General features: G+C 47.0%; 2 protein-coding genes across 6 annotated transcripts in view; one reads left to right on the forward strand and one right to left on the reverse strand.

Moving 5' to 3' along the window:
* MCU (mitochondrial calcium uniporter) overlaps positions 1–6299 on the reverse strand; it is an 85726-nt gene extending 79427 nt beyond the window's left edge. The window contains exon 1 of one of the 2 annotated variants that reach the window (XM_053949179.1): positions 6273–6299. In XM_053949179.1, the coding sequence (XP_053805154.1) occupies positions 6273–6284 (12 nt within the window). In that variant the 5' untranslated portion in view covers positions 6285–6299. Of the gene's footprint in view, positions 1–1675; positions 1808–6272 lie in introns of those variants that run through there. The other variant, XM_053949178.1, reaches the window with a different exon arrangement.
* A 127-nt stretch (positions 6300–6426) lies between these two features.
* The window catches only part of MICU1 (mitochondrial calcium uptake 1), an 88550-nt gene continuing 67544 nt past the window's right edge, over positions 6427–27432 (forward strand). For 3 of the 4 annotated variants that reach the window (XM_053949607.1, XM_053949610.1, XM_053949609.1), the window contains exons 1-4: positions 6427–6497; positions 7686–7764; positions 17890–18051; positions 26338–26515. In XM_053949607.1, the coding sequence (XP_053805582.1) occupies positions 17891–18051; positions 26338–26515 (339 nt within the window). In that variant the 5' untranslated portion in view covers positions 6427–6497; positions 7686–7764; position 17890. Of the gene's footprint in view, positions 6498–6630; positions 6674–7685; positions 7765–17889; positions 18052–26337; positions 26516–27432 lie in introns of those variants that run through there. The other variant, XM_053949608.1, reaches the window with a different exon arrangement.

A 27432-nucleotide genomic window follows, 5' to 3' on the forward strand; every position in this document is an offset into this window, starting at 1 on the left:
AACCCAACCGACCTGCGCACCACCTCCCTGTTGAAAAAACCCCAAAAATTAATGACTGCAACACCACAGCCAGGCTGCCAAAAATCCAACAGCACAGCCCAACTAAAGCCAGGAGGGCTTTCTAATCATCAGTCCCCAGGGCACTGGCAAAATCCTCCTCCTTCCCCAAGCTATTGAAGGAAACGGCTCTGACAGTAGGATTTTAACATGCCCACACCTCAGTCACGTCCGCTCAGTATCCTGGGCAAACACAGGAGATTCACGGCTTTTTAATGTTTTTTTTTTTTTTTTTTTTTATAATTTTCTCACACATTTACTGCTACACTTAGCCCAAGGAGTGAAACCAAGCACGAATCTGAGCCTCTGTTAAATCAATAGCAAACGTCAATTTAAATTTAGATAATTACAATTATTTGCCAGGGCCACACCGCTCAAGAAGACAGCTCAGGTATTAATTACGGACTCTAGAAAGGCCATTCCACACCTGAGCAGGTGCCGGGATTAACCCTGCAGTCACAGGGCACACTTCACACGTGGGAACGAGCGCGCCGCGAATGCGGGATTGCCGGGATGGAGACACCCGAGAGCGACGGAACCTCCGGCATCCCCTCGCTGCCAAAGCACACCGACAGGGGCGGAGGAACGAGCGGCACCCTGAAGATACCGGGCACAAACAACTCTTTCTACAGCACCGAGGGACCGCAGCGATGTATCCGCTGCGCCGGCGGAGCTCAGAGCCCGCTCCGTCACCTGATTAATCCACAATTTTGGTGGCTCCTCGTAGTTCCCGTCATTACTTGTTTGGAGCAAAACAAGGGAGCGACAGGTGCACACCTCCGACAGAAGCTCCCTTAGAGACAGCACCGAAACGGATTGTGGCAAAAGCCAGGAGGATAACCCACGGTTACACAGTGTTCCCTCAGTTTAAAAAGAAAAAAATAGGGGGAAAACCCTCCCGGTATTTTTAGCAAATCTTTCGAGCTCCAAGACACAACCTGCTGCCTTTACAGTTTTTTTCCGCCCTGAGACACACAAGAAAGCCTGCGCACTTTGCCAGTCCCCTCTTTCCCTGGCGAAGACACCAAGGAAAAGGGAGCGAACAGAGCCCGGCTGGCTTTGCCCCTCTCCCTCTGGCAGCCAGCGCACCGACCGGGATTCGGGAAGCCCCCCAAGCGGCCCCTTGGCTGACCTTGAGGGGAGCGGGAAGAGAAGGGAGGAGAGGCAGAACCCGGGCAAGAGGCGCTGCGCTGCCCGCTCGGGTCGGTGCCGGTGCCGCCGCTCCCGGCGGGTTCTCCGCGACCTCCGCGCTCCCCCCCCGCTCCCGGCGGCCCCCAGCGCCACCTGGCGGCCACGCCCCGCGACCCCCGCCCCGGGAGCGCGGCCCCGGAACGCCGGGCAGCGCCGGCAGCACCGCCCGCTCCCGGAGCGGCGCGGGGCGGGCGGGCCACGAGCCGCCGCTGCCGGAGCGCGACCGGGAGAGCTCCGCTGCCGCCGCCCGCCACCGCGCTCAAGTTTCACCCGGTGACGGTGCTAAGAATAAACGCGCAGCTGGCGGAGCCGGGAGCTGGGAACCACCGCGAAACCGCCGTGGAGCAGCCGCGGAGCCGGGGCCCCCGCGCCGCCCGCCGGCACCGCGCCCGCCTTCTGAAGGGCACACGGCTGCCGCCTCACTCACCGTCCGGTGTCGCTGCTGCTGCTGCTGGCGGCGCCGGCCCAGCGCCGGGAAGCGGCCGGCGGCGGCGGTGAGCGCGGCGGGGCGGCGGCCGCAGAGGAGGAGCGGCAGCGCTCTGCCCGCCGTGGCCGCCATCGCGCCGCTGGAGCCGCCCCACGCTGCGGCGGCGGCGGCGGTGCTGCTGCCGCTCGAGCGGGGCGGGGCGGGCGGGGAGCGGCGAGGCGGAGCCAGCCTACAGCGCTAGCCAATCGCGGCGCCCCTCCGGCCGGCCCCGGGGCTCGGGCAGCCAATCGGCGCCGAGCGGGTGGGCCGCCCGCAGAGGCGATTGGCCGGTGGGCGGAGCTGCGAGCGGGCCCGAGGGCAGGGAAACTCCTCGGCAGGGGTGCCGCGGGGCGGGGCAAGAGGTGGGCGGGGCCATGAGGGGCGGGGCCAGGGAGTGGAAAGAGGGGGAGCGGGGGGACCCCTAAGGGGGAACAGCCAGGGACGGGACGCGGGGAGATGGGGAGCACCGGGAGAGGGGTGCAGGGAGGTGGGATGCACTAGGGAGGGGGTGCAGGGAGGTGGGGAGCACCAGGAGAGGGGTGCAGGGAGGTGGGATGCACTAGGGAGGGGGTGCAGGGAGGTGGGGAGCACCGGGAGAAGGAGACCACCAGGTAGAGGCTGCAGGAAGATGGGGTGCAGCAAAGATACTACAACGGATACAGTGTAAGGGTGGCACAGGGATTTGGGGTGCTGGGTCAGACTGGTGCCCCACCCAACAGCAGTTTCAGTGTTTCAGTGAAGGGTAAGAAAATATCTGGATATATATATATTTTTTTTTTTTTTTTTTTTGCAGACATGGTGGGCTGGGCTGCCAGCATAGACCTTGCAGCACCTGGGCTAAATAAGCAATCTGTGCTCAGCTTTCTCTTGAAAGATGAGGTACCTGGATTACTTTACTTAGAAAAGACTTTTCCCTCTGGCCTGGGAGTTACTACAACACCAATGGCAGCTCCTTCTTAATTCCTGTTATTTCTCCCTCTGCGTTTCTAAAAATACGGAGAGGAGCACGACCAAGTCATGGGATGACACAGATGTGCTTCAGTATCACCCACACCATCACAACACTCCTTTTTTCATCCCCACCTCCCTCCAGTGCTGCCTTCCACAAGTCCTGATGGGTGTTCTAAGCTTTCCTCCAGGCAATGTCATTTTGGAGTTTGTCCCTGAGAAATCCTCCACCTCAATCCTCATTTCTGGCTGGGTTTTTCCTGCAGAGATCAGCTTTCCCTTCTTTCTCTTTGTTGGTTGGGAAAACATGGTTGAAGCCTTGACTGTGTCCTTCTGGAAGGATTTACCCAATGTCTTTCTGACTTCCCACATTTAGCATTTCAATGATTATTTGCATTTTCTTGGAAAACCAAGGAGACAAATTGCAGCAGCAGCTGCTCTTGAGCTTCATTGCTCAGACCAGACAGAGCCTTTGCTTGATCTCTGCTTGTTGTATTTCCCTGTCCTGTTATGTTGAAAACTAATGGTGAAAGGAAAAATGCTTCAGAACAAGGATTTTGAGTAGCAAAGCCCTCAGTGATGAGTCCACAGTGGAAGATATTCCCCCACACATCTCGGCACCTCATGGACCACAGCCAGGGTTTCCCTCTCTGCCACATCAGCCTCTCTCCCTGGGACAGCTCCCAGCATCCCAGCACAGTGGGATTAAAATCCTAAAAATGGCAAAACTGTGGTTAATGCAGCCTGGGTGAACTGGTAAAGAAAGATTAGAAAGGCAGGAAAGGGGCAGGAAGGAAGGCCCAGGATGGGGAAGGCCCTTGGGACCAGAGCCACCTCTTCTCCTCATGAACTACCCACCCCAAATATTTTTGCCTGGGGGAGCACAGACACGTTTAGGATGAGCCTGTGCTCTCCTCCTCATGGGGTTTCCTTCAGGGATCAGTGCCAGCAGCTCCCAGGGAGGACAGGGATGGGCACAGCAAGCAGACCCTGCCCCAACTCTCTCCTCTTCCCTGCTCCTCCAGCCATTCATACTCTGTATTTAGATATTTATTTATCATTAAAGAGGAGCTGGGAATGACCAAAAGTAAAATTTTTGGCAGAGTTTATACATTTCCAGGGAATATTTGACAGAGGTGGGGGAAGACGGGCTTTGAGCAAAGGCTAAGGGCAGCAGAAAAGCCAAAAATTCATTAGCAAACCCATACTGAATGTGTGGGCACTCGTTACAAAGCACAAAAATGGGAATTAAATGTGAGCCCTGAGATCAATACCCCAGGCAATTAAACGAGCCAGCAGGGAACGACTCCCCAAGGTGCAGGGAGAGAGAGGGGTGAGGATATTGGCACCAAAATGAAACCCTGTCATTTCATGTCAAAAACTCCTGCTAGAAGCATCTTCCACTCTTGGAAAACCTAAATAAAATAATGTATTTAACAAGGCTTTCTCCTGGTGCTTATAATTACAGCTGGTTGAATATTGGAAAGCTGCTCCTGAGAAGAATTGCTGGAGAAAAGCACGCCAGAGTTTGCAATTAATATATTGCAGTGGGAAAGTGGAAAACTTAAGCTTCAAACCCTCATCAACCATCCTGACACTGCTGAGAGGGGCATGGATTGTTCCCTCCTGCAAATAAAACACTGATGTAAGAGAAAGTGAGTGTGGGATAAGCCATAGGCAAAGCCGTCACTTTGGAAAACCTGCTCATGCCCCAAAGTGCTTGGATTAAATAAACCAGCTAGGAAGAAAAATCCTAAATGACCTTTTAGTCCATAGATTCACCACTTTCTCCATGTTATTTAAATTTAGGATTAACCAATTTTACCCCTACAGATGTGATACAGCAGAATTGGGCACCTGGAGATTGATGCAAAATCGTGCAGGTGCATTAGACATGGGTGGAGGAGGAAATTCAGGAGGATCCCAGGTCCAAGTGCTTTTTTTCTCCTTTTATTTAGAAGAAAGTTGGTGCTTCCAGGTTTCTGCACAGCCCTGAGATGGGGGGCAGAGTCTACTTGCCAATAAAGGAATTGTGTTGGCCACCTGTAAGCTGAGCACTGCCCAGCTTCTCATGGAGCAACAGGATAGGAGGGGAAAATTCCTCTGGACTGTGCAGGATGGTGATCCCTGTCTCATCACAACTCAAACCTGAGCTACCCAAACATGCCACTGTTTCCTGGCTGCTTCTCCCACCCATTTTTTGGGATCTGGACATGGCCAGACCTCATCCACCTCTAAGCCTCTGGGACCCCCTTAAGCCTCGCCAAAAGTTTCACCCTAAAAATCCCCGCAGCCTTCCCGCTGTGGGAGGGCAGTGTCAGGACTCAGCAGCCTCCTGGATTCCTCAAGAGCAATTGCTGTCTATTTATGCCTCTGGAAAATGTGTTTTTTAATGGGGGGGGGGTACATTAAAGCCCGAGGAGAGCCAGCCTAAGAGGCATCTGGAAGCAACTAAAATTAAAATAGCTAAAATTAGCCTCCTCAGCAGTGAATCCTCCCTCTGAGCTGGATGCCAAGGTGCACATGACCCAGGCGTGCCTTTCTCACTTTCCCTTCCTGCTGCCATCCCATTCCTGGGCCACTGGGCACGGCTGAGGCTGCTGCCACACCTACCCACCACCCCGGAGAAGGAAGGAATTGTTCCCTGGGAGGGTGGACAGCCCTGGCACAGGGTGCCCAGAGCAGCTGTGGCTGCCCCTGGAAGTGTCCAAGGCCGGATTGGATGGGGCTTGGAGCAGCCTGGGATGGTGGAAGGTGTCCCTGTCCACAGCAAAACAAGATGATCTTTAAGATCCCTTCCAATGCAATTAACATTCTATGATTCTGTGATTATACAGATATATAAAAGCCCCTGAGACCCCATATACCACTCTTCCAGGCCCTATACACAGGCCCTTCAGCCCTGCTAACCAGGACCTATAGAGACACTCCTTGTACAGTGCACACAAGCCTTTCAGGACCTGTACATAAGCCCCTCAGACCCTACAGACAGGCCATTCAGGACCTGTAAATATGCTCCTTCTACACTGTATACAGGCCTTGAAGGACCTACAGATATGGGCCCCTGAGACCCTGTATGCAGACCTTTCAGAGCATATATAAATATATATGTGTATATACATATATATACATATACATTCATACGTGTGTATATATATATATACACCATAGATAGGCTCCTGAGACTCTATATACAGACCTTTCAGAAAAAATATATATAGATATATGTATATAGGCTCCTCAGATCCTACCTAGATGCCTTTCAGAGCCTCTGTCTATCTATCTGGACCGCTGAGACACTATATACAGACCTTTCAGAACCTATAAATATATATGGGCCCCTCAGAACCCATACACAGGCCTTTCAGAGCCTCTGTCTGTCTATCTGGGCATCTCAGACCCTATATATAGAGCTTTCAGACTATCTATCTACCTACAGATAGGTGGGTGCCTCAGACCTTATATATAGATCTCACAGAAGCCACATATATATGGGCCCCTGAGACCCTGTATACAGGCCTTCAAGTATGTCAAAGTCCCACACACACTCTTCAAGACCCTATACCAAATCCCCTCAGCCCCTACAGACAGGACCCGCAGGAACACTCACCACACGCTGCATAAAAGCCTCTCGTGACCTACACAAAGAGGATTCTGAACCCCTACACACGCACGGACTCCCCCAAACCCGCAGCGACCCCCGCGCCCCTCACGGCGCTCGGCGGGAGCCGAGGCCACGCCCACCAGGGCAGGACACGCCCACGCTCGGCGCAGGCCCCGCCCCCGGAAGCGCGCGCCCGGCGGGCGGGGCGGCGGGAGCGGCGGCGGGGTTGAGGTGAGTGGGGTCCTGAGGGGGCCGGCTCAAGGCTGAGGAGTCCACGGTCCTGGGGCTGCGGTGTTCCCGGCCTTGGGCTTGGTCGGGGCCCAGGCTGAGTAGATGCCAGAGCCCAGAACTGGGCGGCGAGGGGGGGTTCCCAAGGCACGGGGAAGTTTAAGGCCCCGGAATATCGGGTCAGCTTAGGCCGTAGGTCTCAGGGGGCTGAGCAGGGGTTCCCGGGCCACGGGAATGGAAACGGGTCTAGGGGGAGTCGTAGGCCCCGGGAATAGGAGGGTTGTGCCTCCCGGGGCTGAGGGACTCCAGGGCCCCGGGAGTGAGGGGTCCTGGCTCCCGGGGCTTGGTGCTGAGGGGTCCCAGGCTGAGACAGAGCTGCTGCCCGGGAAAACCAGGGTTTCCGGCACACACGGGGCTCGGGATGCCGTGCTCTTCTGGCTTCTCCATCCTCCGTCCCGCAGTAACACGGTGCCTTCCCCCTGGGAAATGAACCCGCGGGTCTGGGGCTCCATCGCGGCGCTCAGAGGAACGGGGGGTCCCGCCGGTGTTCGGCGCCCAGGGGCCCTGCAGGGAGTGTTTGGGGGGGATCTCCCACCGTGCGAGCAGCTAGGTTTGGGTTGGTTTTCTTGCTGGTTGTGGGATCGCCAGCGGCGCTGCCCGGGCTGTGTGAGTTATCGCCGTGTGTTACAGCTCACGTCAAACCCCTTTCTCTTGATAGAGGTTCTTTAAAGCTTTTAACTGAATGGCCCCAGCTGCGTTTGATGTGCAGTTTGTGTCGGGAAACCTTTAGGGTGAATTTGAGTTAATGTACTGCTCAGAGCACAGAAATGCCTGATGTTTATCACAACGTGATTTATGTGTTCTGTACTTGCTTGCAGTTTAATGAGCTGCTTGGGAAAGATGGTAAATCTGGCTGTGCTTAGTGGGGTCTAGGGGAGTGGGCAAGTCAAACCAGAAGGTTTCTCCTTTAGAATCCTCATTGCCAGCTCAGGTTTGGGTTAAAGGCCTGGCTTATCTTTAATTCCTTTATTCAGCTGTTGGCCATTTTCCTCCTCCTGGCTTTTTTTGGCTCAGTCTGAGATACATTTCCTGAGGTCGATAAGTGTAAGCACTGCAGGGCATGACTGCCAGGAGGGAAATTGGATGCAGCACGAAGTTATGTTCTTTATTATGTTTCTTTCTCATTTTTAGAACAGGCCCCAGCTGAGAAATACTTCCCTGTGTTCTCTGTGACCTCTTGACCTGCAAACTGGGAGCAAATACGCTACAGGTGAGGATGGTGCTGCTGAGTGCTGGGCAACTCCCTGCTCTCAGGTGCTTTAACTGGTGAATTCATAATTTGGCTGATTGTTACCCTTAATATACCCTGTGTAGAATTATTCTTGTCCTGGAGCATTCTCTTAGGGCTTTTCTTAAAGCTGTAGGAGAATGAGTTGCCTTTTTTTTTTTTTTGCAGTGTACAAGGTTGTGCTGACTTTCTTGGTGCGAGTGCTTGGGCATGCTGAGCCCTGGAAGAAGTTTGTCTGCCTGTAGCTTTCTGTCAAGCCAACCTCAGCTGTTCCACCACTTTCCTAAAATGCAAAAAAAAAAAAAACCTCCCAACACCCAAAAAGCCTGAAGTACTCACTAAGAATGTGTTTCACCATAGGGAGGTATATAAAAAGCCCCAACAAAAATACAACCAAAGCTAATAAAAGATACTTAAACTATGTATTTGTCCATCTGGAGCAACAGAGCATTTAATGACTTCCCACTGTCAGAGGGCAGGGTTAGATGGGATATTGGGAAGAAATCCTTCCATGTGAGGCTGCCCAGAGAAACTGTGGCTGCCTCTGGATCCCTGGAAGTGTCCAAGGCCAGGCTGGATGGGGCTTGGTGGAAGGTGTTTACAATGAGTCTTAAGCTTATGTAACCCCTCTTTATTTCCTTGTGGAAGTGGCTTGTTCTCCCAGTGACCCGTTTCCTGCAACAACTTTTGTGATATTCCCTAATGCTTCCTGAGCCTAGGAAGCTGAAATTCCATGTCCTGGAGGAAAAAGAATGATGTGCCTTGATTCCCTCATCAGTGTCTGCCTGCTGGGGACCCTCTGGAGTGCTCTGTGTGTCACTGGTGGCTGTGTCACTTCTCCCTGCAGGTTCCTGTTGCACCTCCTGGGTTCCTGGGTAAGCTCATGGCAGAGTTTGAGGAGAGATGGTCCAGTTGTCCTTGGGCTGCAAGACTTGCAAATCATTTGAAGTCTGGGCAGGGCTTGGAAGCAGCAGCTCAGAAATGTTACTTTTTTCAGGTGATAGTTGAGGGAGCCATCAGCATGTTTAGATCTGGACTGTGGCAATAACCATTTTTATTTTCTTGAGCAAAGTAAGTTCTGTAGCAATCATATTAAGTTTATTATAAAAACATACTGTTTTATGCTGTTCCAGTTGCTGCAGTTACACGTCCTGAGGTGATCTGGGATATGGAAATGCTTGGTTTTTTCTTCCCAAGTTCCCAGTTGACATATTGGGGCCAAATATTTTAGCTCAGTGCAGTGGGGCTGAGGATGCTTGGGTACAACAATAAAATAACCTTAATTATATTAATTCCAGGTGCTGTGATTTCCTGTTGGGATGTTGAAGGGGTGCCAGTGAAAAACTGTCTTGGTGTAGATGTGACTTCAGGTGGGATGATGGTGTTTGGGATAATTTAGCAGGAAACAGTTACCCAAGGTCTTTGGGTATTGTACACCTTTGAGCTGAATATTGCCTTTCTTTTTTAAACTGAATTGTTCTAAGAAAGGTGTGCTGCAAATGGTGGGGCTCCCTCTTAAACACAGAATCATGGAAAGGCTATTAACAGTCATCCAGTTCCACCCTTGCCATGGGCAGGGGCACCTTCCACTATCCCAGGCTGCTCCAAGCTCTGTCCAGCCTGGCTTTGGACACTTCCAGGGATCCAGGGGCAGCCCCAGCTGCTCTGGGCACCCTGTGCCAGGGCCTGCCCACCCTCCCAGGGAACAATTCCTTCCCAATATCCCATCCATCCCTGCCCTCTGCCAGTGGGAACCCGTTCTCCCTTGTCCTTTTGCTCCATGTCCTTGTCCAAAATAATTCTGCAGCTCTTTTGTGGGTACTGAAAGGCTGAGAATGAATATTTATCTTTAGGGTGATGCATTTGACACTTCAAGTACAATATACAGGGACTCATAGCAGAAAGTGAGTAGAGCCTGAGGCACTTTGTCTCCCGAAGTGCACACCATCCAAAGCCTGTAGCAGCCTCACCTCTTAGTTTTAGATTTAAGATACTTTAAAAGAGGAAAAACAGACTGTTAGATCATGAATCGTTTTACTGTGGCTTCTGTGGACTTAGCTGAAAAGTCCTTGGGTAGTAAATTCTGGGTTCTGTTTGTCTACTGCCCTGTGTGTGAGTACAGTCACTTGTTTATCCCCAGAGAAACTTGCTATGGTGTTTACTTCTGTGCATTCTGGATTTAACTTCTCTTGAGAGCAGCTTTTAATTGTAGTCCCACCATGTGAAGAGCTCCTTGTCCGTGGGCATGGGGCAGGACAAGGTTGGAAGAACCAAAGCACTGATGGTTGTGACTGGGAATTTTGTGCTGAGACTGGCACAAGGTTTGGGTTGGGGATTTTTTTTCTGGGTCTCCAAGGTCTCTCAAGGTAAAATTCCTAGTTGTTTCTCATACTTTAGCTCTGTGACGTGGAATCTGAGATCCTCATGTAGACAACAAGAAAGAAGGTCATGCTTTGAGACAAGAAGAGTTGCAGCTGACCTGTGCTTGAAACATGAGCCCTGGGAATCCGTGTGGCTCCAGAATTCATGGCCTGTCCGTGATGCAGACAAAGCTGCTGTGCTGACACACACCAGCCACTGGTCCAGTGTCTTTATGGACCAGCTGTGTTCTGTACCACCACTTGAATTTCTGTGTTTTTATTTGTTTGGTGCAAACTTCCCACCTCTGGCATTTTTGCTTCAGGAGCTAGAAGAGCAGTGGGGGTTTTGTCCCAAAAATCCCAGTTGTGATACAGACAGGTACCTGAGGTGTGCCTGCCTGCCCACCTTGGATGGAGCCAAGTGTTTGCTGCTGGCTTTTTCCTACTGAAACCCAGCTCCTCAGGCTGTGCTCTAAAAGCAAAAGGCACTAGCCTGGCTTATCCATATTCTTTTCTCCTCTCTGAAGTTCAAACTAATCCAACAATGTGTTGCTGGAAAAGCAACTGCAGTGATTCAGACCTGCTTTTCCTTTTTGGGGGCAAAACAATGCTGTACTCTTCTCCTGATTCCCAAACAATCTCCATCTGGTAGATGAAACAGAGGTGCTGTGAATATTTTTGTTTGTTTCAGTAAGTTTTTAATTCAAAATTTCTTTGTGTAGAAAAGAGAGCCACCAAAGCATGACTCTTTGGCCAAGAAGAAGCATTTTCTTAAGGAGGATGTGGCTGTAGATGATGTTTCTGTTAAAAAGGCAACTTCAGCCAAGGAGAAATTAGCACATTGTGATATTCAGGTTTTTGGGGGGTTTGCAGATCTTTTTCCTCCTTGTCACAGAGGAGTTCAGACTTCACCATATCAAATTCTGAGACAATCCACTGTCTGTCACCCTTCAAAAAACCTTTGTCTCTTTCTGGAGCTGGAATTGTATCTGCAGGTAACTCAAACCTGCCAAACTGCCACCTTGTCAGCCTAGGGAGGCTTTTGCTTTGTTCTAAATTTTTCTCTTCCACAATTAATTTTTCATGTTTATTCATTAGGAATTAACACTGGTTTTTTTGGAGCCAAATCAGCCATAAACATTCCTTAAATGTGACTACTCTGAGATACTTTTTGTTTCTTGTGAGGTACATGCAGGTGGATGACTGTTGGATGGAGCTTCAAGGAGAGTCTCTCCATTCTGTGGAAAAGTTAGGAATTCTCAGGGAAATCATGCCCTGTGGATACAGATTGTGCAAGGCAAGTTGAATGAGTCAGGCCATTAAGCAGATGCATTCCTGCTGGCTGTAACTTTTTATAGGAAAAAGCAGATGTGTTATGTTTTCTATCCCTCTGCCAACAGTTCTTTGATGCTCCTTTGCTCCTCAAATCAGGAAATACCTGTGCTCTGGTGCACCTGCTGGAGTGGCTCGTTTGCAAAGGCAGTCTGAATATTTGAGAATAGCAACTGGGAAAAGAAAATTTCAAACTACTGATTAGGGTAGAAGTAGCTCATGAAGCAGGATTGTTTTCCTTAATAAGGGGTGAGAAGGTTTTTGGTTGGTTTTTGTTTTTACAGCTCTTCTAAATTACCTCTGACATCTCTGGAGGTGTTTCTAGGGACCTTTTTGTGGCTGGGCTTTACTGTAATGTTTTCTAGGTAGAAAAGCTCAAGGAATGTGCTGCATTTTGAGTGGAGGAGGGGAAGGGAAAGCTTGAACCAGGAAAAAGCAGCATTTGGCATTTGTTTCTGTGCAAGTTTATAGCTGCCTCCAAGAAACCTACAGTGCATTGCTGGAGTCTGACAGTCTGAAGTAGCAAGGAAATAGTGTATTCTTGCTGGAGGTGCTATTTTCAGCGCTGCTGCAACAGATGGGCCCAGTTTGCTCTGTTTGGGTCCACTCATTTTTCATTTGTGTCTCCAAAGCTGTGCTTCATGGTGGCTGCATCCATCCACTCTCAGGTCCTCTGGCAACTCAGCTCGCAGGTGAAATTTGGGGTTGCTGTTGAGTTTGCCAAGTTTCTTCTGCCAGTTTAGTGGCACCAAAGTCTTTCCCCAGGATGTAAACACTCCTGTTTCCCTTTCCAGAGAAGCCCAAGCCAGCTACTGTTCTGCATCCTTATAAATAATCCAGTTGCAATTTCTAAAAATGCTTTATTAAAGCTAAATCTAAAAGCTTGTGTGTTTGCAATGCATCATCTTCTCTCCTTACCCTGAAAATCAGTACAATTATTTGGCAGAATAAAGCAGCTCATGAGGGGAGGGATGTCACTGATCATCCCTGAGGGGAGGCTAAGCCATGGCTGGGTGTAGTTACAGAGCTGTGCAGTTGGGGATTGGTCATTTCCAGGGCTGAGGATTTTAGGAAGAGGTGAGACTTTACTGCAATGACAGTTAAAAAGAAATTGCTGGGCTATGGCTTAGGTTTCTGCGTTGATTGATACCTGGTAGACTCTACATCAATTTGAATCGTGCTCTGAAAGAAATCTGGTTCCTCTCCAGCAAAATTAATAGGATCAAATATCGCCCCAGTCTCCTACCTGAGGAGAAATTACTTTTGCTGCTAGATTTCATTTTCCCAAAACTGATTTATGTGTCTTGGTAGGCTAATAATTTCAGTAAGGTGTGAAATCCTTTCTCTCAAAATTGTGCTCGGTAAGCTGAAAATTTGGAGGGGAAAAGAGCAGGAGCTGTTGGGTCTGTCTTGGAAATGGGGGAAGGAAGGGATCCAGGTGTTCCATTAGCTGGAATGCACCTCCTGGCATCCTTTCAAGAGTTATTCTTACACAAATTTCATGGAATAATAGAATGGTTCCTGGTGGAAAGGACCTTAAAGCCCATCCAGTGCCACCCCTGCCATAGGCAGGGACACCTTCCCCAATCCCAGGCTGCTCCAAGCCCCACCCAGCCTGGCCTTGGACACTTCCAGGGGCAGCCACAGCTTCTCTGGGAAGGAGAAGTCATAACTGATTTTGGTGGAGGCAGGTTGAAGCTCTGAGGTTTTCTTTCCCCCTGGTTTATGAATCTCAGTGTTAATGGTGAAACTTCTCTCCTGATTGCTTCACCCTTTTCCCTTACATATTGACTCTTCCTTTCCATTTGATTTGTTGTCCTTTTTTCCCCCATTTTAATTTTTCCTTCCTCTCTTCCCAATCCTCTCAAGAAGATGGAGACAGGAAAGCTGGGAGCTGTTACCCTCACTCTTCTGCTGTTGGCTCTGGTTTCAGTGAGCAGGGCTGAGAGATAATTGATAGTCAGGGGCTGAGATGGGAACAGGTGAGGAATTTTCCTACAGCATCTCTTGGGTCAGGATGTCTTGATGTGCTCTGGCAACGTCAAACTTGGCTTTTTAATAAACACACAGCTCCACAAAGCTCTTTGAGTTCTTAGTGACTCCATCTCAGCCAGTCTCTGCTGGAGTTTTTATGCCTAAATAGTGCCTCCTAAATGCACTTTTTTTTTAAAAGATCTTCCTGCATAGCAGTATATTTAAATTTACAATTGACGTTCTGCTCTAATTCATGGGCTTACCATGTCCCAGTAAAATTGTTCAAATAAGTGCCTGTGACCCCTTCTCTGATGAAAAATTAAACACCCACTGGCTTATTGAATTACTGTTCTCCTTCTCACATGCTTGTGCTGCCAAGGCCAGCTTTGACATCAAAATCCTGCTTCAAGTGTTTTATCTGCTCTGGATCTCTAAGAGATCTACAGAAAGTTTAGTGCTGGGGGGTACCCAAGTGTGGGAAGTCCCTTGTCCTCAGGCTGAGCTGCTTAGTGCTTTCAGTCTTGGAATCATGAGCTAATTAAGGGGCTGGAAAAACAGGAGCAAGTCTTTTTGTTCTCTCCTTTTGGTATCTGAAAAAGGATGCAAGAGTTGGGATCTTCCAATTCTTTTCTGCATTGAAAAAATCTAGGATTTTTTCAATCCTTTCACATTTGAAAGAATTGAGATAGATTGATTTTTTTCAAATCTAGAAAAATTTTTTAAAATCTAGATTTGATTTTTTTTTTTTCAAATCTGGAAAATTTGTAAGACTTTAGATTTGATTTTTTCAAATATTTTCATTTTATGTGTAGGAAGGCCAGAGGTAGACAGCTTGTCTCAATTTCCTTGGAGAGCAGATTGGCAGGCAGAGGGTCATTGTTTGGGGAAATCAAATACCCACATCAAGCCAGAACTGATGTAACTGCTGAAAAAATGCTGCATTTCTTCTTTTCACCTGACTTGGATGGTGTCAGTTTGAATGGAGCCTGTTTTGTCCTGGGTTGGAAGTGGTGTTTTCCTAGTGGGTCTCTCTGTTGGATCTTCTGCTTTAAAAAAAAAACACCTATGAATTGTGGCATAAATAAAAGCAGATGGGTCATTCTGTTCTGGAAAAAAGCCCCAACTATTTCATTTGTCCAAGGATATTGATTCAACCTCTGAAAGTAACTACAGAGCTGTTCTGAGCAAGAATTTAAGGTAAGGTTGGCTTATCTCTTAGAAACATAAATACAGTCTACAGATCTCCTTGTAGCTGTAGTTCTAGAACATCATGATAACTCCAAAATAATGAAATAAGCAAACATAAAATTTAAGTGTTTGTTGGTTTTTTTTTCCTCTGGGCTGCTTTGTTGTATCCTATAAAAAATCTTTTATTTTAGTAAATCATTCAAAGTAGGGATTGTTTCTTATTGTAAGCTGCAATCATATCAGCTAATGGGAGTTTTATACTTGATCTCAGTTTTATTCCTTGCCCTACTGCAAACTGTGGTGTTGAGCTTTTTGTTGCTGCACAGGACAAGATGCTTATTTTTAATCTTTCTAAAAGCGAGCATCAGCTTTCTCAAGTGATCTTGACTTCAGTGCCTGGAGTTTTTAACCAAATGTACCAAATATCATGGCACTTTTGATTTAAAAAAAGGAAATTGTGAGAGATTGTAGAAATTACAGATGGAAAATTCAGCTTCCAAAGGGATTTTTTAAATTGCTCTGAGATAAGGATGCTCTTTATTTTGGGGCAGTTGTGGGAACTGGCTGCTTTCAACTCTCTCAGGCAGTTGCTACCAAGTGAACACTGGGTAAGTATCCCAGCAAAATCAAGGATGGAGATTGCTTGGACAAAGCAGATAATTTAGTATTTCTTAAGGCTCAGGCAGAGTAAACATTTATGCAGTACTAAAGCCAACAATCAGAAATGTTGTGAAAAATCTCTTCAAGCTCCCAAGTAAACGCTGTGGGGCTTAATTTTCATTTTATTTGATTAAATGATACTGGCAATACTTCCCTTATCCAATACATGTTAGGAATACAGAGTTGTAATTAGGATGGGGAGCCCTAGAAAGGGCAAAGATAGCTTCTTGGGGAAAGGAACACATGCAGATTTTCCTCTGCATATGGAACAGCAATTCATCCCTGGAGACGAAATGGGAACATCAGGTTTGTGTAGCGTGGAAATAATTTTAAATTTGAAATCAGAGTTGTTTTTCATAACCATCTGATTGTTGTTCAGAGCTGGAGAGGATTGGAGGATCAGTGCTGTTAGCTGCCTGCATTCTATTAACATTTGAATTTTAAACCTGTTTTTTTTTGAAAAGGAATAAACAAAGCCATAATACCAATTTTGATAGGAGCACAGATGAATTATCAAATGGATGCTGTTTGGATGGATTCACTGTGAGCACTGAAATTTGTGGTGTTTGCCCATAAACCAGGGTGGGGATGGACAGGCAGCCTTTGGCTTTGCCACCTCCACCATCTGTTGTACTCCATCCTACCTCCCTTGTCCCAGGACTGGGCAAAAGTTTTAATCTGAAAAAACCCACTGAGAAGGGATTTTTTAACGATTTTTCATCACTTGATTGTGCTGTGAAGTCTTCAGGGCCTTCTCTGCCACCTCTTACCTTAAAAGATATTGAGCTCCCGCCCTCAGAATTATCTGCTGAATATTTGATGTGTCTTCCCTCCCTCTTCCTCTGTTCCCATCCCAAATTGTGCATCCCTCTGTTGTGGAATCCTGACCTGCAGCAAGTGGCACTGATATATCCAGCTCTCGGCAGTGGGAATGGCCTAACACACCACACACATGAGAGGTGCTTGCACAGACAGTTGCCAGGATCCTCATTTTTGGAAGTTAATGGTTCAGCAGAACGGTGTGGTGGCATCCTGTGTTGCAGAAGCAAATAGAAAACAACAGTTGTGGCTTTATTTTTGTATTCTGTGGTTATTTGCTGCCTGGGAATATTTGAGTAGAATGGCAAGAATGGGGAATAAAAGGAAAAATTAGGCTGCTGCTCCTCTGTGCTGTGTTTTTTTGGGGAATTCCTTTACCATTCTGTTCCCAATTTTCTGGCTGACCTTGTGAATGAAAAAATTGCATTTGCCTCAGAAATAAAACCTTTATTTCACAAGAACACGCAGCAAATTTTCAAAGGCAGCATTTACCCTTTGCCTTCAATCCTGTGAGCCACCAAAATTGCTTTGCCTCCTGCAGCTGGTGTGTGATGAGGTGGTGTTTCTGTGGTTCCTTTTCTCTGCTGTAATTATGTTTAGATTTGTAGCTCTGCTTTCCCATTTGTCTCTGTTCTGTTGGGCATGTAATGGGGTATGGATTGTATTTTATAAGTTTTGACACTTTGAAACTTGTCCTGTACTTACAGTTGCATATAAATGTTTTGCTCCAGGCTAGCTAAAAAAAGGCATTTAAGAACAGTAGGGTTTTCTGAGGAAAATTTAAATGCCTGGGTTGGGTTTTGTTTGATAGGTTTGTTTGTTATTTGGCTAAATTTGCCTTTTAAAATCCAGCTGTGACTTTGCTTCTGGCCAAATGCCTCTTACCTGCTGTAGTTGTTTATCAGGTCTACCTGCCATCTTCCATGCCTTGAAAATTGAGAGATGGGCTGCAGATATTTCATAGAATCATGGAATGTTTTGGATTGGTAGGGACCTTTAATATCATCCAGTTCCAACCCCTTGCAGGACAGGGGCACCTTCCCTAAACCAGGTTGCTCCAAGACTCATCCAGCCTGGCCTTGAACATTTGCAGGGATGTCCACAGCCTCTGTGGGAAGGTGGGATTCCCTCCTGATGAGGGTTTTGGGGAAAGGCTGAGGAATTGGAATAACACTGATTAGCAGCTGGATGTGACAGCTAGATATGTGTGGCATTCATATTCTCTGGACAGAGAGACATAATTCTGTCTCTCAGGAGAAGCACAGAGAGAAGAGAAAACAATCTTTATCTCTGCTCCTTTGTTTTCCCCACGTGGAATGTGGTGTGGAGATTGTTTACCTGAAGTGGTTGCTGGGTTGGATTCTGGTGAAGTTTATTTGGGTTCAGTGACCAATCGGATCCAGCTGTGTCTCAGACTCAGCAGAGAAGTCACGAGTTGTTAGTTGACAGGTAAGTAAGAAGTATGTATGTAGAAGAGGATAGTCTCTCTTTAAGTAGTATATTAATGTCATATAGTATAGTTTCAATAAAGCTGTCCTTCAGCCTTCTGGTCTGGAGCCAGACATCATTTCTTCCCTGAGTTAGGATTGCCTTTTTTCTATCAGTGTGTGCCCATACCTGACACTCACAGACATTTAATCTGTTTATTAGGCAGATTACGTGCCTCTTTCAGAACAGGTAATAAACACCCATGAGCTACTCTGTGAAACTTTTCCTAGTTTAGAACAGGCAACACTTGGAAACTTTGTCCTCAAGCAGCGCTCTCATTCCGCAGGATGTTCCGGCTGCGCTTCCTGCCCGTGGCCGCGGGGCTGGCGGCAGTGTCGCGGCGTTACCATGGGACAGCCCAGCACCCCGGCACCCGGCGTAGGCTCCTGGTGGCAGCTTTCCTGGGGACCACTGCAGCCACAGCAAGTGCCAGATTCCTTTGGCAGAGGTAATATATGGATTTCTCATTTCTTTCCTGCCCCTGGTAAGTACCTGCAGCGCTCCCGCTTCTCCTGCTGCTGCTGCATGGAAGGAAGGTTGGTGAAGGGCTTGGAACAGAGGCCCTGTGAAGGACGACTGAGGGAGCTGGGGGTGTTCAGCTGGGTGAAAAGGAGACTCAGAGGTGACCTTATCACTCTCTACAATTCCCTGAAAGGTGGCTGTGCTCAGGTGGGGTTGGGCTCTTTTTTCCAGGCAGCACTGACAGAAGCAGAGGACACAGTCTCAAACTGCACCAAGGGAATATAGGTTGGATATTAGGAAAAAAATTTTCACAGAAAGGGTTATAAAGTTCTGGAATGGTCTGCCCGGGGAGGTGGTGGAGTCCCCATCCCTGGATGTGTTTAAAAACAGACTGGGTACCATGGTTTAGTTGAGGTGTTGGGGCTGGGTTGGACATGATGATCTTGGAGGTCTCTTCCAACCTGGTCATTCTGTGAATTCTGTGAATGGCTGTGGGTGATTCCCTGAGGAGCTGCTTTGCTGCTGGCAGTGCTCAGGACAGAGCTCGAGGTGAGGTGTTGTCTCACATGGGCTCTTTGATGTGGTTTCCTGCCTCTTTTCCTCCCTGCCTGGTGGTTTGTGGTGGTGTGAAGAGAGAAACCTTCACTTTCACAACTTCTGACTAAAACAGCACATCTGGGCAGGGTTTGCTCCTCTCTTTTTTTTGTGTAGTCTGCTGGCTGCTTGATGTATAAAATGCAGCAGAGGAGCAGGAGACAGTCTGTCTTCGGGTGGGAAGGTAGCAGCACACATGGTTTATGTGGATTTTAAGGGTCAGAGCCTTAGGACACCTCATGGATTCTGAGGCTCAAAGCTCTTTCCTGTAACTTAGCTGAAAGGGGATGTTTGGGCTTTGACTCTCACAGAACCCTGGGGCTGTGCCATGTCTGAAGTAAAACAGGGTCTCCCTTCTCTTCCATCATGTGGGAGCAGCGTGGCACCAGCAGTGTCACTCAAGCACATGACTGCAATTAGAGTCTAAAAATAAAGTATTTGCTGAAAGCCTGTGTTCTTTTCATTCCAATACTCGGGATTTGTTGCTGGGTTCCTGCTCACCTGTGGCTAGAAGGCTCAAGTTTTAATGCAGTGGGAGAAAGGTGATGGGAATTCTTCTGGCTGTTCCTTAGAGCTGTCAAAGCTGGCTCTCTGCTAAGAGGAGTTGCTTAGTGGAGGAAGAACACTGTGATCCAGCACAGTGTTGTTTTGTGCTGCATTTTGTTAATGATCTGCACTGATGCAGTCAAGTGCCTCTGAGGGAATGGCCAGGATAACTCCTCTTTTCCAGCAGGGAAGAGAGTGGGGTTTTTCCACTGCAAACCTTTTCCTCAACATGATGAGAAAGTCAGTAGGACATCATGTCCTACATAAAGCTGTCCCAGAGACATGGAGTTAATATCTCCTTTCTGTAGCAGGTGCCTCTGCTTTTAAAACCAGCTACATTTTCAGGTGCTGGTGTTTTTATTAGGAGGATGGTGCTTGTGCTGTGTGGAGTGCTGGGTCAGGGAAGGATTTTTGTAGTACTCCTGGAGTACTTTGCTGTTCTTGGAGGCCCTTGGGCACCTTCCTCAGCTGAGAGCATTGATAGAAATCAGTCAGTAAGACACAGCTCTCATCAATCTGGAGAGGCTGACTTGCTGCTATTACTTGTTTTGCCTTTCCTTGCTCTGTCTCCCTCATCTTTTATAAATTTATAAAGCACTAAATAGAATTATACAGACTTTCAAGTATTCCTTTCCTATCTGAGCCATAAAATAAATCCTCAACGTCAGCAACTGTAAAATAAAAGTGCACCCAAGCTTACGATGTTAATTTAATTACTTGGCATAAAGCTGCTGAATAAAACGAGGAACAAAACTGATATGTTTGATGTAGAAAATTCTTCATACTAACATCTGTGGAAGTTTTAAATGGACTTTCAAGTGGGCATTTTAGCCTCGTTTAAAGAAATAAGGGATGAAGTGTAAATTTGCTTTGTCTTTTTGAAAATGGGTATTAGGTGATCAGTAGAGTTTGAGAGTAGGTGAATACAGAATGTTTGTAATGACATCCTCAGTTACTCAGGTAGGTGTGTCCTGAGTTAGTACAGGAAGTAGCAGTAAATATAATTACAGAATCACAGAATTAATTTGTTCTAAGAGATAAATATGTAAATATTTCTTTACAGTTAAGGCATTAAAGATGTACCAGGCAAGATCAAGAAGCAGTTCAAAATTTTAAGTTTCTTGGGCTAAATAAGTAGGAGATGGTGGTGGTATGAAGAAAGACAGGAATTCTCAGGTGCAGTCTGAAACCAGTGTATTTCAGGTGGATTCTGTAGGATGTGCTCTGAGCAGCAGCAGAAACCAGTGCTGTGGTAAGGAAGCTCACACAAAGGTAAAGAAGAAATCAAGGAGTGAAAAGACATGTATGGAAAAATCCTATGGTTGTATGATGCAGGATAGACTTAATTGTGTCTTCCTAATATGGGAGGTGGGTTGGTGGAATCTTTGTTTGGTCCATTGCAGGTAAGTGTTGGTCTTGTTGCCTTCCCTGCCCTCTGGAAGTCTTGCTGCCTGCTTTTGGGGAATGTATCTCATCTAAATTATTATACAACAGGAGTAGCTCATGCTGCTCAGTTTTCCTGTGGCAAGGAATACTTGAGCAGTGCAAATAGCTGAGCTTAGAAGACTAATGAAGTTTACCCTTTCTCAGCAATAACTTAAACTCTGAGGATTTCCAGCTGGCAAGAGAAGCAATTAAGTATCTGGGCATTGGCATAATGAACTGAATTAATTGAAATTAATCTTGGTGCAGTCATTGGCTACTCTAAATGAGGCACTAATATATGAGAAGTACTAAACCTCACAGTTTGTGGCAAGCTTAATGTTTGTAAAAAATATTCTATTGCTGATCCTGGTGTAAAACTTGTACTTCCTAGTTTCTGATACCCATTTGGAGTGTTAGGAAATGGCTGCAGATCTGTTCTTCATGTCACAACCCTTCTTGGCTGAATCTGTGGGCATCTGAAAGCACTTACATTGGCATTTTGGTACTGAAGCTTGTTAATCAGTCTAACATTGAATGAAGTAAGGGAGCAAAGGTACCTTTGGGGGCACAGAGTGACCTCTGTAAGCAGAGTCTTACCAGTGCTCTTCTTGACAGACTGAAAATACTTAGTTAATGATCCATTTCTTAACCTAATGTGAATAAATTAGTGGTAAGAATAAGGATAAGACACCTGTGTTGCTCTGGAAATTGCTGCCTCAGACATGGACCTTGTTGGAGCCAGTCCAGAGGAGGCCACGGAGCTGCTCCCAGGGCTGGAGCCCCTCTGCTCTGGAACCAGGCTGGGAGAGCTGGGGGTGTTCACCTGGAGAGGAGAAGGATTGAGACGGGGAACTTGGAGCCCTTTCCAGTGCCTAACAGGGCTCTAGGAGAGCTGGAGAGGGACTGGGGACAAGGGTCTGGAGTGACAGGACAAGGGGGAATGGCTTTCCACTGCCAGAGGGCCGGATTAGTTTAGATATTGGGAAAGAACTGTTCCCTGGGAGGGTGGGGAGGCCCTGGCACAGGGTGCCCAGAGCAGCTGTGGCTGACTGGAGGTGTCCAAGGCCAGGATGGATGGGGCTTGGAGCAGTCTGGGATAGTGGGAGGTGTCCCTCCCCATGGCAGGGGGTGGCACTGGAGGAGCTTTAAGGTTCCTTCCAAATCCAACTGTTTTGGGATTCTATCTGTTTAAGAATGCAGTGATTTTTTTTTGCACCAGTGTCCCGGGGGCTTTAGAGTAATTTGCTTAAAATACATTTTTAATGGGAGAATTGCTGGAAATATGCCAGCTGAAACAGACTTCAAAAATGTCTCTTGTAGTAAAACAAAGGAAACCACATAGTCAAGAGGGGAGAAACCTGTTTTATAGCTATGGATGTGTCAGGTACAACTTAACCTAATGTATGGGAGAAAAGATGAAAAATTGTATTATTCACGTGAGTTTATTTTTAGAGTTCTCATGTGTTTACATACTGGGCGGATGGAACGAGCTGATCTTTAAGGTCTCTTCCAACCCAAAGCATTTTGTAATTTTATGGTTTTTTAAATTCTTTGTGAGAGGTGACACACTTAAGAGACTCTCCTTGGGATTGCTGTGCTGAGGGTTTTTTCCTAAGACTTCACGACACATTGGTCTGGGAGTGGTGTCTTGAAAGAACACTGTGTTCTCTCCAGTGGCTTTTGGCTGAATTACTGGGTTTTTTTCCCATGGACATGGGGGACGGAAAGGATCAGATCCTGGGGGCACAGCCCTATACCCCACTGTGGTCAGCTCTGTTTGGAAATGAAAGCAGCATCTCTTGGATTAAGAAATACCAGATTTATGCTCACAAGGATATTGGGGTAATGTCAGGACATTGCAGCATTAGGGTGACTACCTTTGTGGAGTTCTTGCCACAAATTCATTGTGCCAATTTCTGTTGGTGTTGAGTATGTGAGAGATGAGGAGGGAAGCAAAGTAGTAAAGAGGCCTGTGAGTGTGGCAACACTCTCTGAAAAATTGGGTTGTGGCTCTTCACCTCTCTGGTGAATTCCTTATTAAAGTTTCAGGTAACTAATTTAGGTGCTGAATATGGTTGAGCTGAGGGTGAGCCAGAGCTCCTTGCTGGAAGTTCTCCTGATCCCTGGAGGTTGCCTGTTTTTATGAATGTTGTGTCCTAACTTGCTTTTGCATTACAGCATGAAAGCCCTGAAGACTGAAATGGCTTTTAAACCTCACTGGGATGTCCCCGGGTGTTTACACACAGGGAGAATGGCAACTCTTAGTCAGCTGAGGAACACGTGTCAGGCAGGATTCCTCCCTCCTGCCTCTGGTTTGCTGACAGCATCTTTGCTGACTCCTGAGTGCCCATCTCTTACATTTCCTTCTGAGGCTGAGCAGCAACTGATAGCTGAATGCTTTGCTACTGCCTTCAGGATTAGAATAACTGAGCACTGTTATCTCTGGCACAAAGTTTTGTGATTTTTTTCATGCTGTTCTGCTTCTGTCATTCAAAGAAGAAAAATACTTTCAGGTGAGGGGCTGTGATTCTTTGGAAGACCTGCAACTTGGAGTGTTGTGCCAATGCCCAGTGTGAGTCCCAGCATCCTTCCTGCATGTGTATGCTATGGTTGCATGTGTTTGGCTCTCTTAAAGAGTGGCTCCCCAAGAGAGAATTTATCATTGCAGGCCTCTGGTAGCTCAGTGTTTTTGGGGAGGATGAGGAATCTAATCTTACACTTCATTGTTGGCCTTCTCCAAGGATTCAAAGGAGATATTGCTAAGTGGGTGGGAAGTAGTCTTTGATTCAAATTCAGTTCACTGGAGGGGAAAAGAGATCAGAATGGTTGAAGCCTGGCAGCAGGGTTCAGGATCCAGGGCAGGCCCACTCTGTGGGGAAAGGCTGGTGGCTGGTCTTGGCACAGAGTGAAGGGGGGGTGTTTGTATTTTCATTTCCCTTTGTGCAGAAGCTGCAGCACCAGGAATTTCATTGCAAAGTCAGCCTCATCAAGCATGGGAGGAGAGAGGGAAGGCCAGCAGGGTGGATATTTCTGGAGCTATGGGATTTTTTTCCTCCAGCCATACTTGACATCTGCACTGAAAGGCTTTTTTTTATGTGGGCTGGGTATGGATTTCAGCAGAGGGTGGTAAAATACACAGAGAAGGTGCACGTAGAGAGCTGCGCCTTCAGTGGTTAATTCAGTAGTAGTTTGGCCAGTGGCCTGGAGGTGAGGAATAGCTGTTAAAACCTTGCTTGAGAAGTAGCCTGCAGACTCTGCCTTTCTCCTTAGCTCATTTTCCTGGATGCTGGGATAGAGATCTGGCTGAGGAGCTGAGTTAATTACCTGGATAAACCAGAGGGAGGAAAAAACTGACTGTTCAAACAGCCTCCGTCTGTATCGCTGGAGCAACTGACTTGACAGCCTGATGGATTGAAGGAATGCGTGGGATGTGCTGGAAAAGTTTGATTTTTCAATTTCATCTATCCCTTCCCTGGTCTGCTAGCTGTCAGTCCCACATTACAGGAGCAAATCTTTCCTGATACAGCTATTCTGCAGCACGTTTCCTATGCAATAGCTTAGTTGTGGAGATAGGCAGGTGATTTCCTATTGCTTTTCTGTCCCTTTTCCCAAGAGGTTCCCTCAGAGCTATTTAAGATGGGTGTCCTGCCTGCACAAGGGCTTTCCAAGTGCTGCTGGTGTAGCCTCAGCTGGCAGCTGCATTTTCAGCCAAACCCACAGCTCCTCAAGGGTGTGCCAGTGCTGATTAAACTTTCAGGAACGGCTTTAGGACAGGTGCCAGCATGGACTTCATGCTCCAAGAGAGATCAGCTGCTGGACTGTTCTGGGGAAGGAGTTTCCCTACCTTAAGGTACTTGTGGAGGAGCCCGGTTTGGATCCTGTCTCTGAAAGTTTGGTGGAGGCCATAAAGATGGTGCTTTGCTGTGAGACTCAAAAATATATATTGGCAAATTGAGACTCAGGGCCTTTTCAGAGCAGGAAGTGTGTAAAACTCCATTTTTATGTGAAAAGGCAGGATTAATGCTGCTCTTGACTGAACACTTGTGTATTTTATTACATCAGACCCCTGTAATGGAGCTGTGTTCTGTCCCACTGTGGACTAGAAACCTCTGAATCCCTATCTAAGCTAATCCCTCCCAACCCAAACCATTCCATAAATGATAAAGTGTCTTGTTCCCAGCAGTACTGTGGATGTTTGCAGTTCTTTAGCCCGTTCCCATCTGTCTTGTACTGTGCTGTCAGTGAATTATTGGCTGCTGATAAGGAGAGAGTTGTCTTTTATTTTGGTAGCATTTAAATTAATTGATGGAGCACTTACCCTCATTTCTCCTTCTTGGAATCTGATGTGCTGAGATTGCTGCAAGCTGTGGAAGGTGTCCCTGCCCATGGCAGGGCGTTGGAATGAGAGGATCTTTAAGGCCCCTTCCAACCCAAACCATTCCATGATTCTGTGATTCCTGGGGAGACAGACACAGACTCTCTTCTGTTAGTATTACATAGCACATCTGTGTTTTCCAGGAAACTGGTAGGATGAAGTATGTGTAGCCTTTTGTTTAGAGCTTGGGAAGCTTCAAAAATTTTGGTTTGTTTTTGTTTTTCTCCCTAGGCAGCCCTTTTAAAACAAACTCACACAGCTGTAAATGACCACATTCATAGTTCCAGGCAGTACCAAAGTGGCCAAGGAGCAGCACCTGTGTGTAAGCTCCATACCCTGTGACTAGTCCAAAATAAATCACTAGGAATGCAAAGTAAAGGCAGATTTACTTAAATTATGGGCAGGCTGGGATGTTTCCTTGAGTTGTTTGAGTCCTTTAGAAGGAGAAATAATTTTGTCAAACCGTTGGTTTTGTTGCTTGTGACTTGTTAAGGGATCCTCAGAGATTATCATCTCACTGATGTTAATGTGGTCTGAGCTCTGTCTGATTCTAAACTGCTTTACAAGTAAAGCATGGGAAAGCCAGAGCATTGTTTGGCTTAGGGATTTATCCTGCTTTTTATTTAATCATCCCATTGCCAGTTGCAGTTCTATGAGTTGCTCCTGATTCTGAATGATTTGAAGTGCTGAGTCTTGGTCTATGAAAAGAGTTGACTGAAGATCTTTGTATTTGAACAGCAAGGGAAAAGGGGTCCTGGGCTCTGCCAGAGTTTTATTTGCACCTTGAGGACAAACAACTCCAGTTTTGTTGTCATAAATCCTGCAGCACTGGTGTTCAGAAGAGTCATTGGTAGAAGAAGGGGATAAAACAGTTTGTCAGCTGCTGGAGATAGAAAATAAATCAGCTGAGTTGAAACAAAAAGGTTGTTCATCCTGAATCCTGCAGTGCTGATGGTAAAACACATTTCTGTCACTTAATACATCTTTTTGGGGAAGCAGAGGTGGAAATTAGTGCTAGAGGAGGTATGATAGGCCTTTCTCCTAGTGTTTCTTGCATGTCTAGTTTTTGGGAGAGGGTGACATAATTCACTGGGTGATTTGGACTGGGAAAACTTACTATGGCCATTAGTCAGGGTTTTGATGTGGAGTGGAAATTTGATTACAACAGGGGAAAGCACACTGATTTCCAAGGGGACTGCTCACTTTACTTTTGCTTTGCAGCCCTCCCCACTGAACTGTAAGCAGTGTTGCACTCAGGTGGAGCCTGGCAGGACCGTTTTGTGGCACCCCTCAGTCACTCCCTAAATGAGTGTTTTCTTTTCCCTGCTACAGGGCCTATGCAGAAGACTCTGTCAGACACGGCCCGAGGGCAGAGCCAGGGGAGAAGATGAAGCACGAGGAGGAGGAGGAGAGCAGCAGCAGCGAGGGCAGGAGGGCAGTGGCATCAGGCGATGAGGAGGTGCCGCCAGAAGGGAAGAAGAAGAAGCGCTCCGGGTTCAGGGACCGAAAGGTACCAAACTTGGGCATCTTGCAAGAGGGAAAACTTGCTCTGTACCTGTCTTTATTTTCTGAGGGACCTCACTCTTTTGGGAGCCTACTTTCTCAGCATGTTGCCATGAGTTTCTGCACGTTGAAACTGGTGTATTTGGAAAGCACGGTGCACCGATCCTCTGAAATGGAGACCTCTTCTCCCACCTCTGCTTACATGTCCAAGATAATCAAGGCTCCTGCACTGATGGCTGTTAGGATGGTGCATACAAAGCAGGGAATTGGTGCCAAAGCTACTAAACCACCTGGTATATTCAGCATGTGTGTCTGAGTCCATCCTTTTGCCTGAGGTTATACATACATTATACATATACTATATATAGTGCATGCAGGAAAAAGTAGAGAGTGAATGTGGAAGGGAGGACTGTAGGAAAGGTGTACTTTAATTCTTCATTTAATTATTTTGTGCAAATGTGCTTGTTGAAATACAGCCTCGGTCCCCCTTCTTGGTTAGGCCTGGCTCTCTCTTGATGCTTCTGGCTATTTCATTTTCAGATCAGACACATTTTCAAGAGGAGGAAAACTTGAGTAATAAACTCTATTGTTGGCTTGTGACCTGCCTGCACTGTTAGGCAGTTCCAGGAGCTTTGGGCACCTCAGAACTGACAATTGGTTTAGCACTATCTGAAACCACTGTTATTAAAGGATGTGTAATTTGATCTGACAGAATCCTGTAACTGGGAGCTGGCAGACTGCAGTATTTTATTTTTTAAGCCCATCTGGATGTCAGTTTTATAGGGCTGCGTTGGATGATGTAATATCTTTGCAGCACCAAAGAGGAGAAAGGAATTGTGAAGAGAATCTACTCCCATTTTGTTATGATTTGCTTCTGATATTTATTTTTAAGCCTGTATTCTGGAGGTTGCATCTCATTAGCTG

This window comes from Vidua chalybeata, chromosome 8 (assembly GCF_026979565.1).
Source record: "Vidua chalybeata isolate OUT-0048 chromosome 8, bVidCha1 merged haplotype, whole genome shotgun sequence".
In the NCBI taxonomy this organism is placed as follows: domain Eukaryota; kingdom Metazoa; phylum Chordata; class Aves; order Passeriformes; family Viduidae; genus Vidua; species Vidua chalybeata.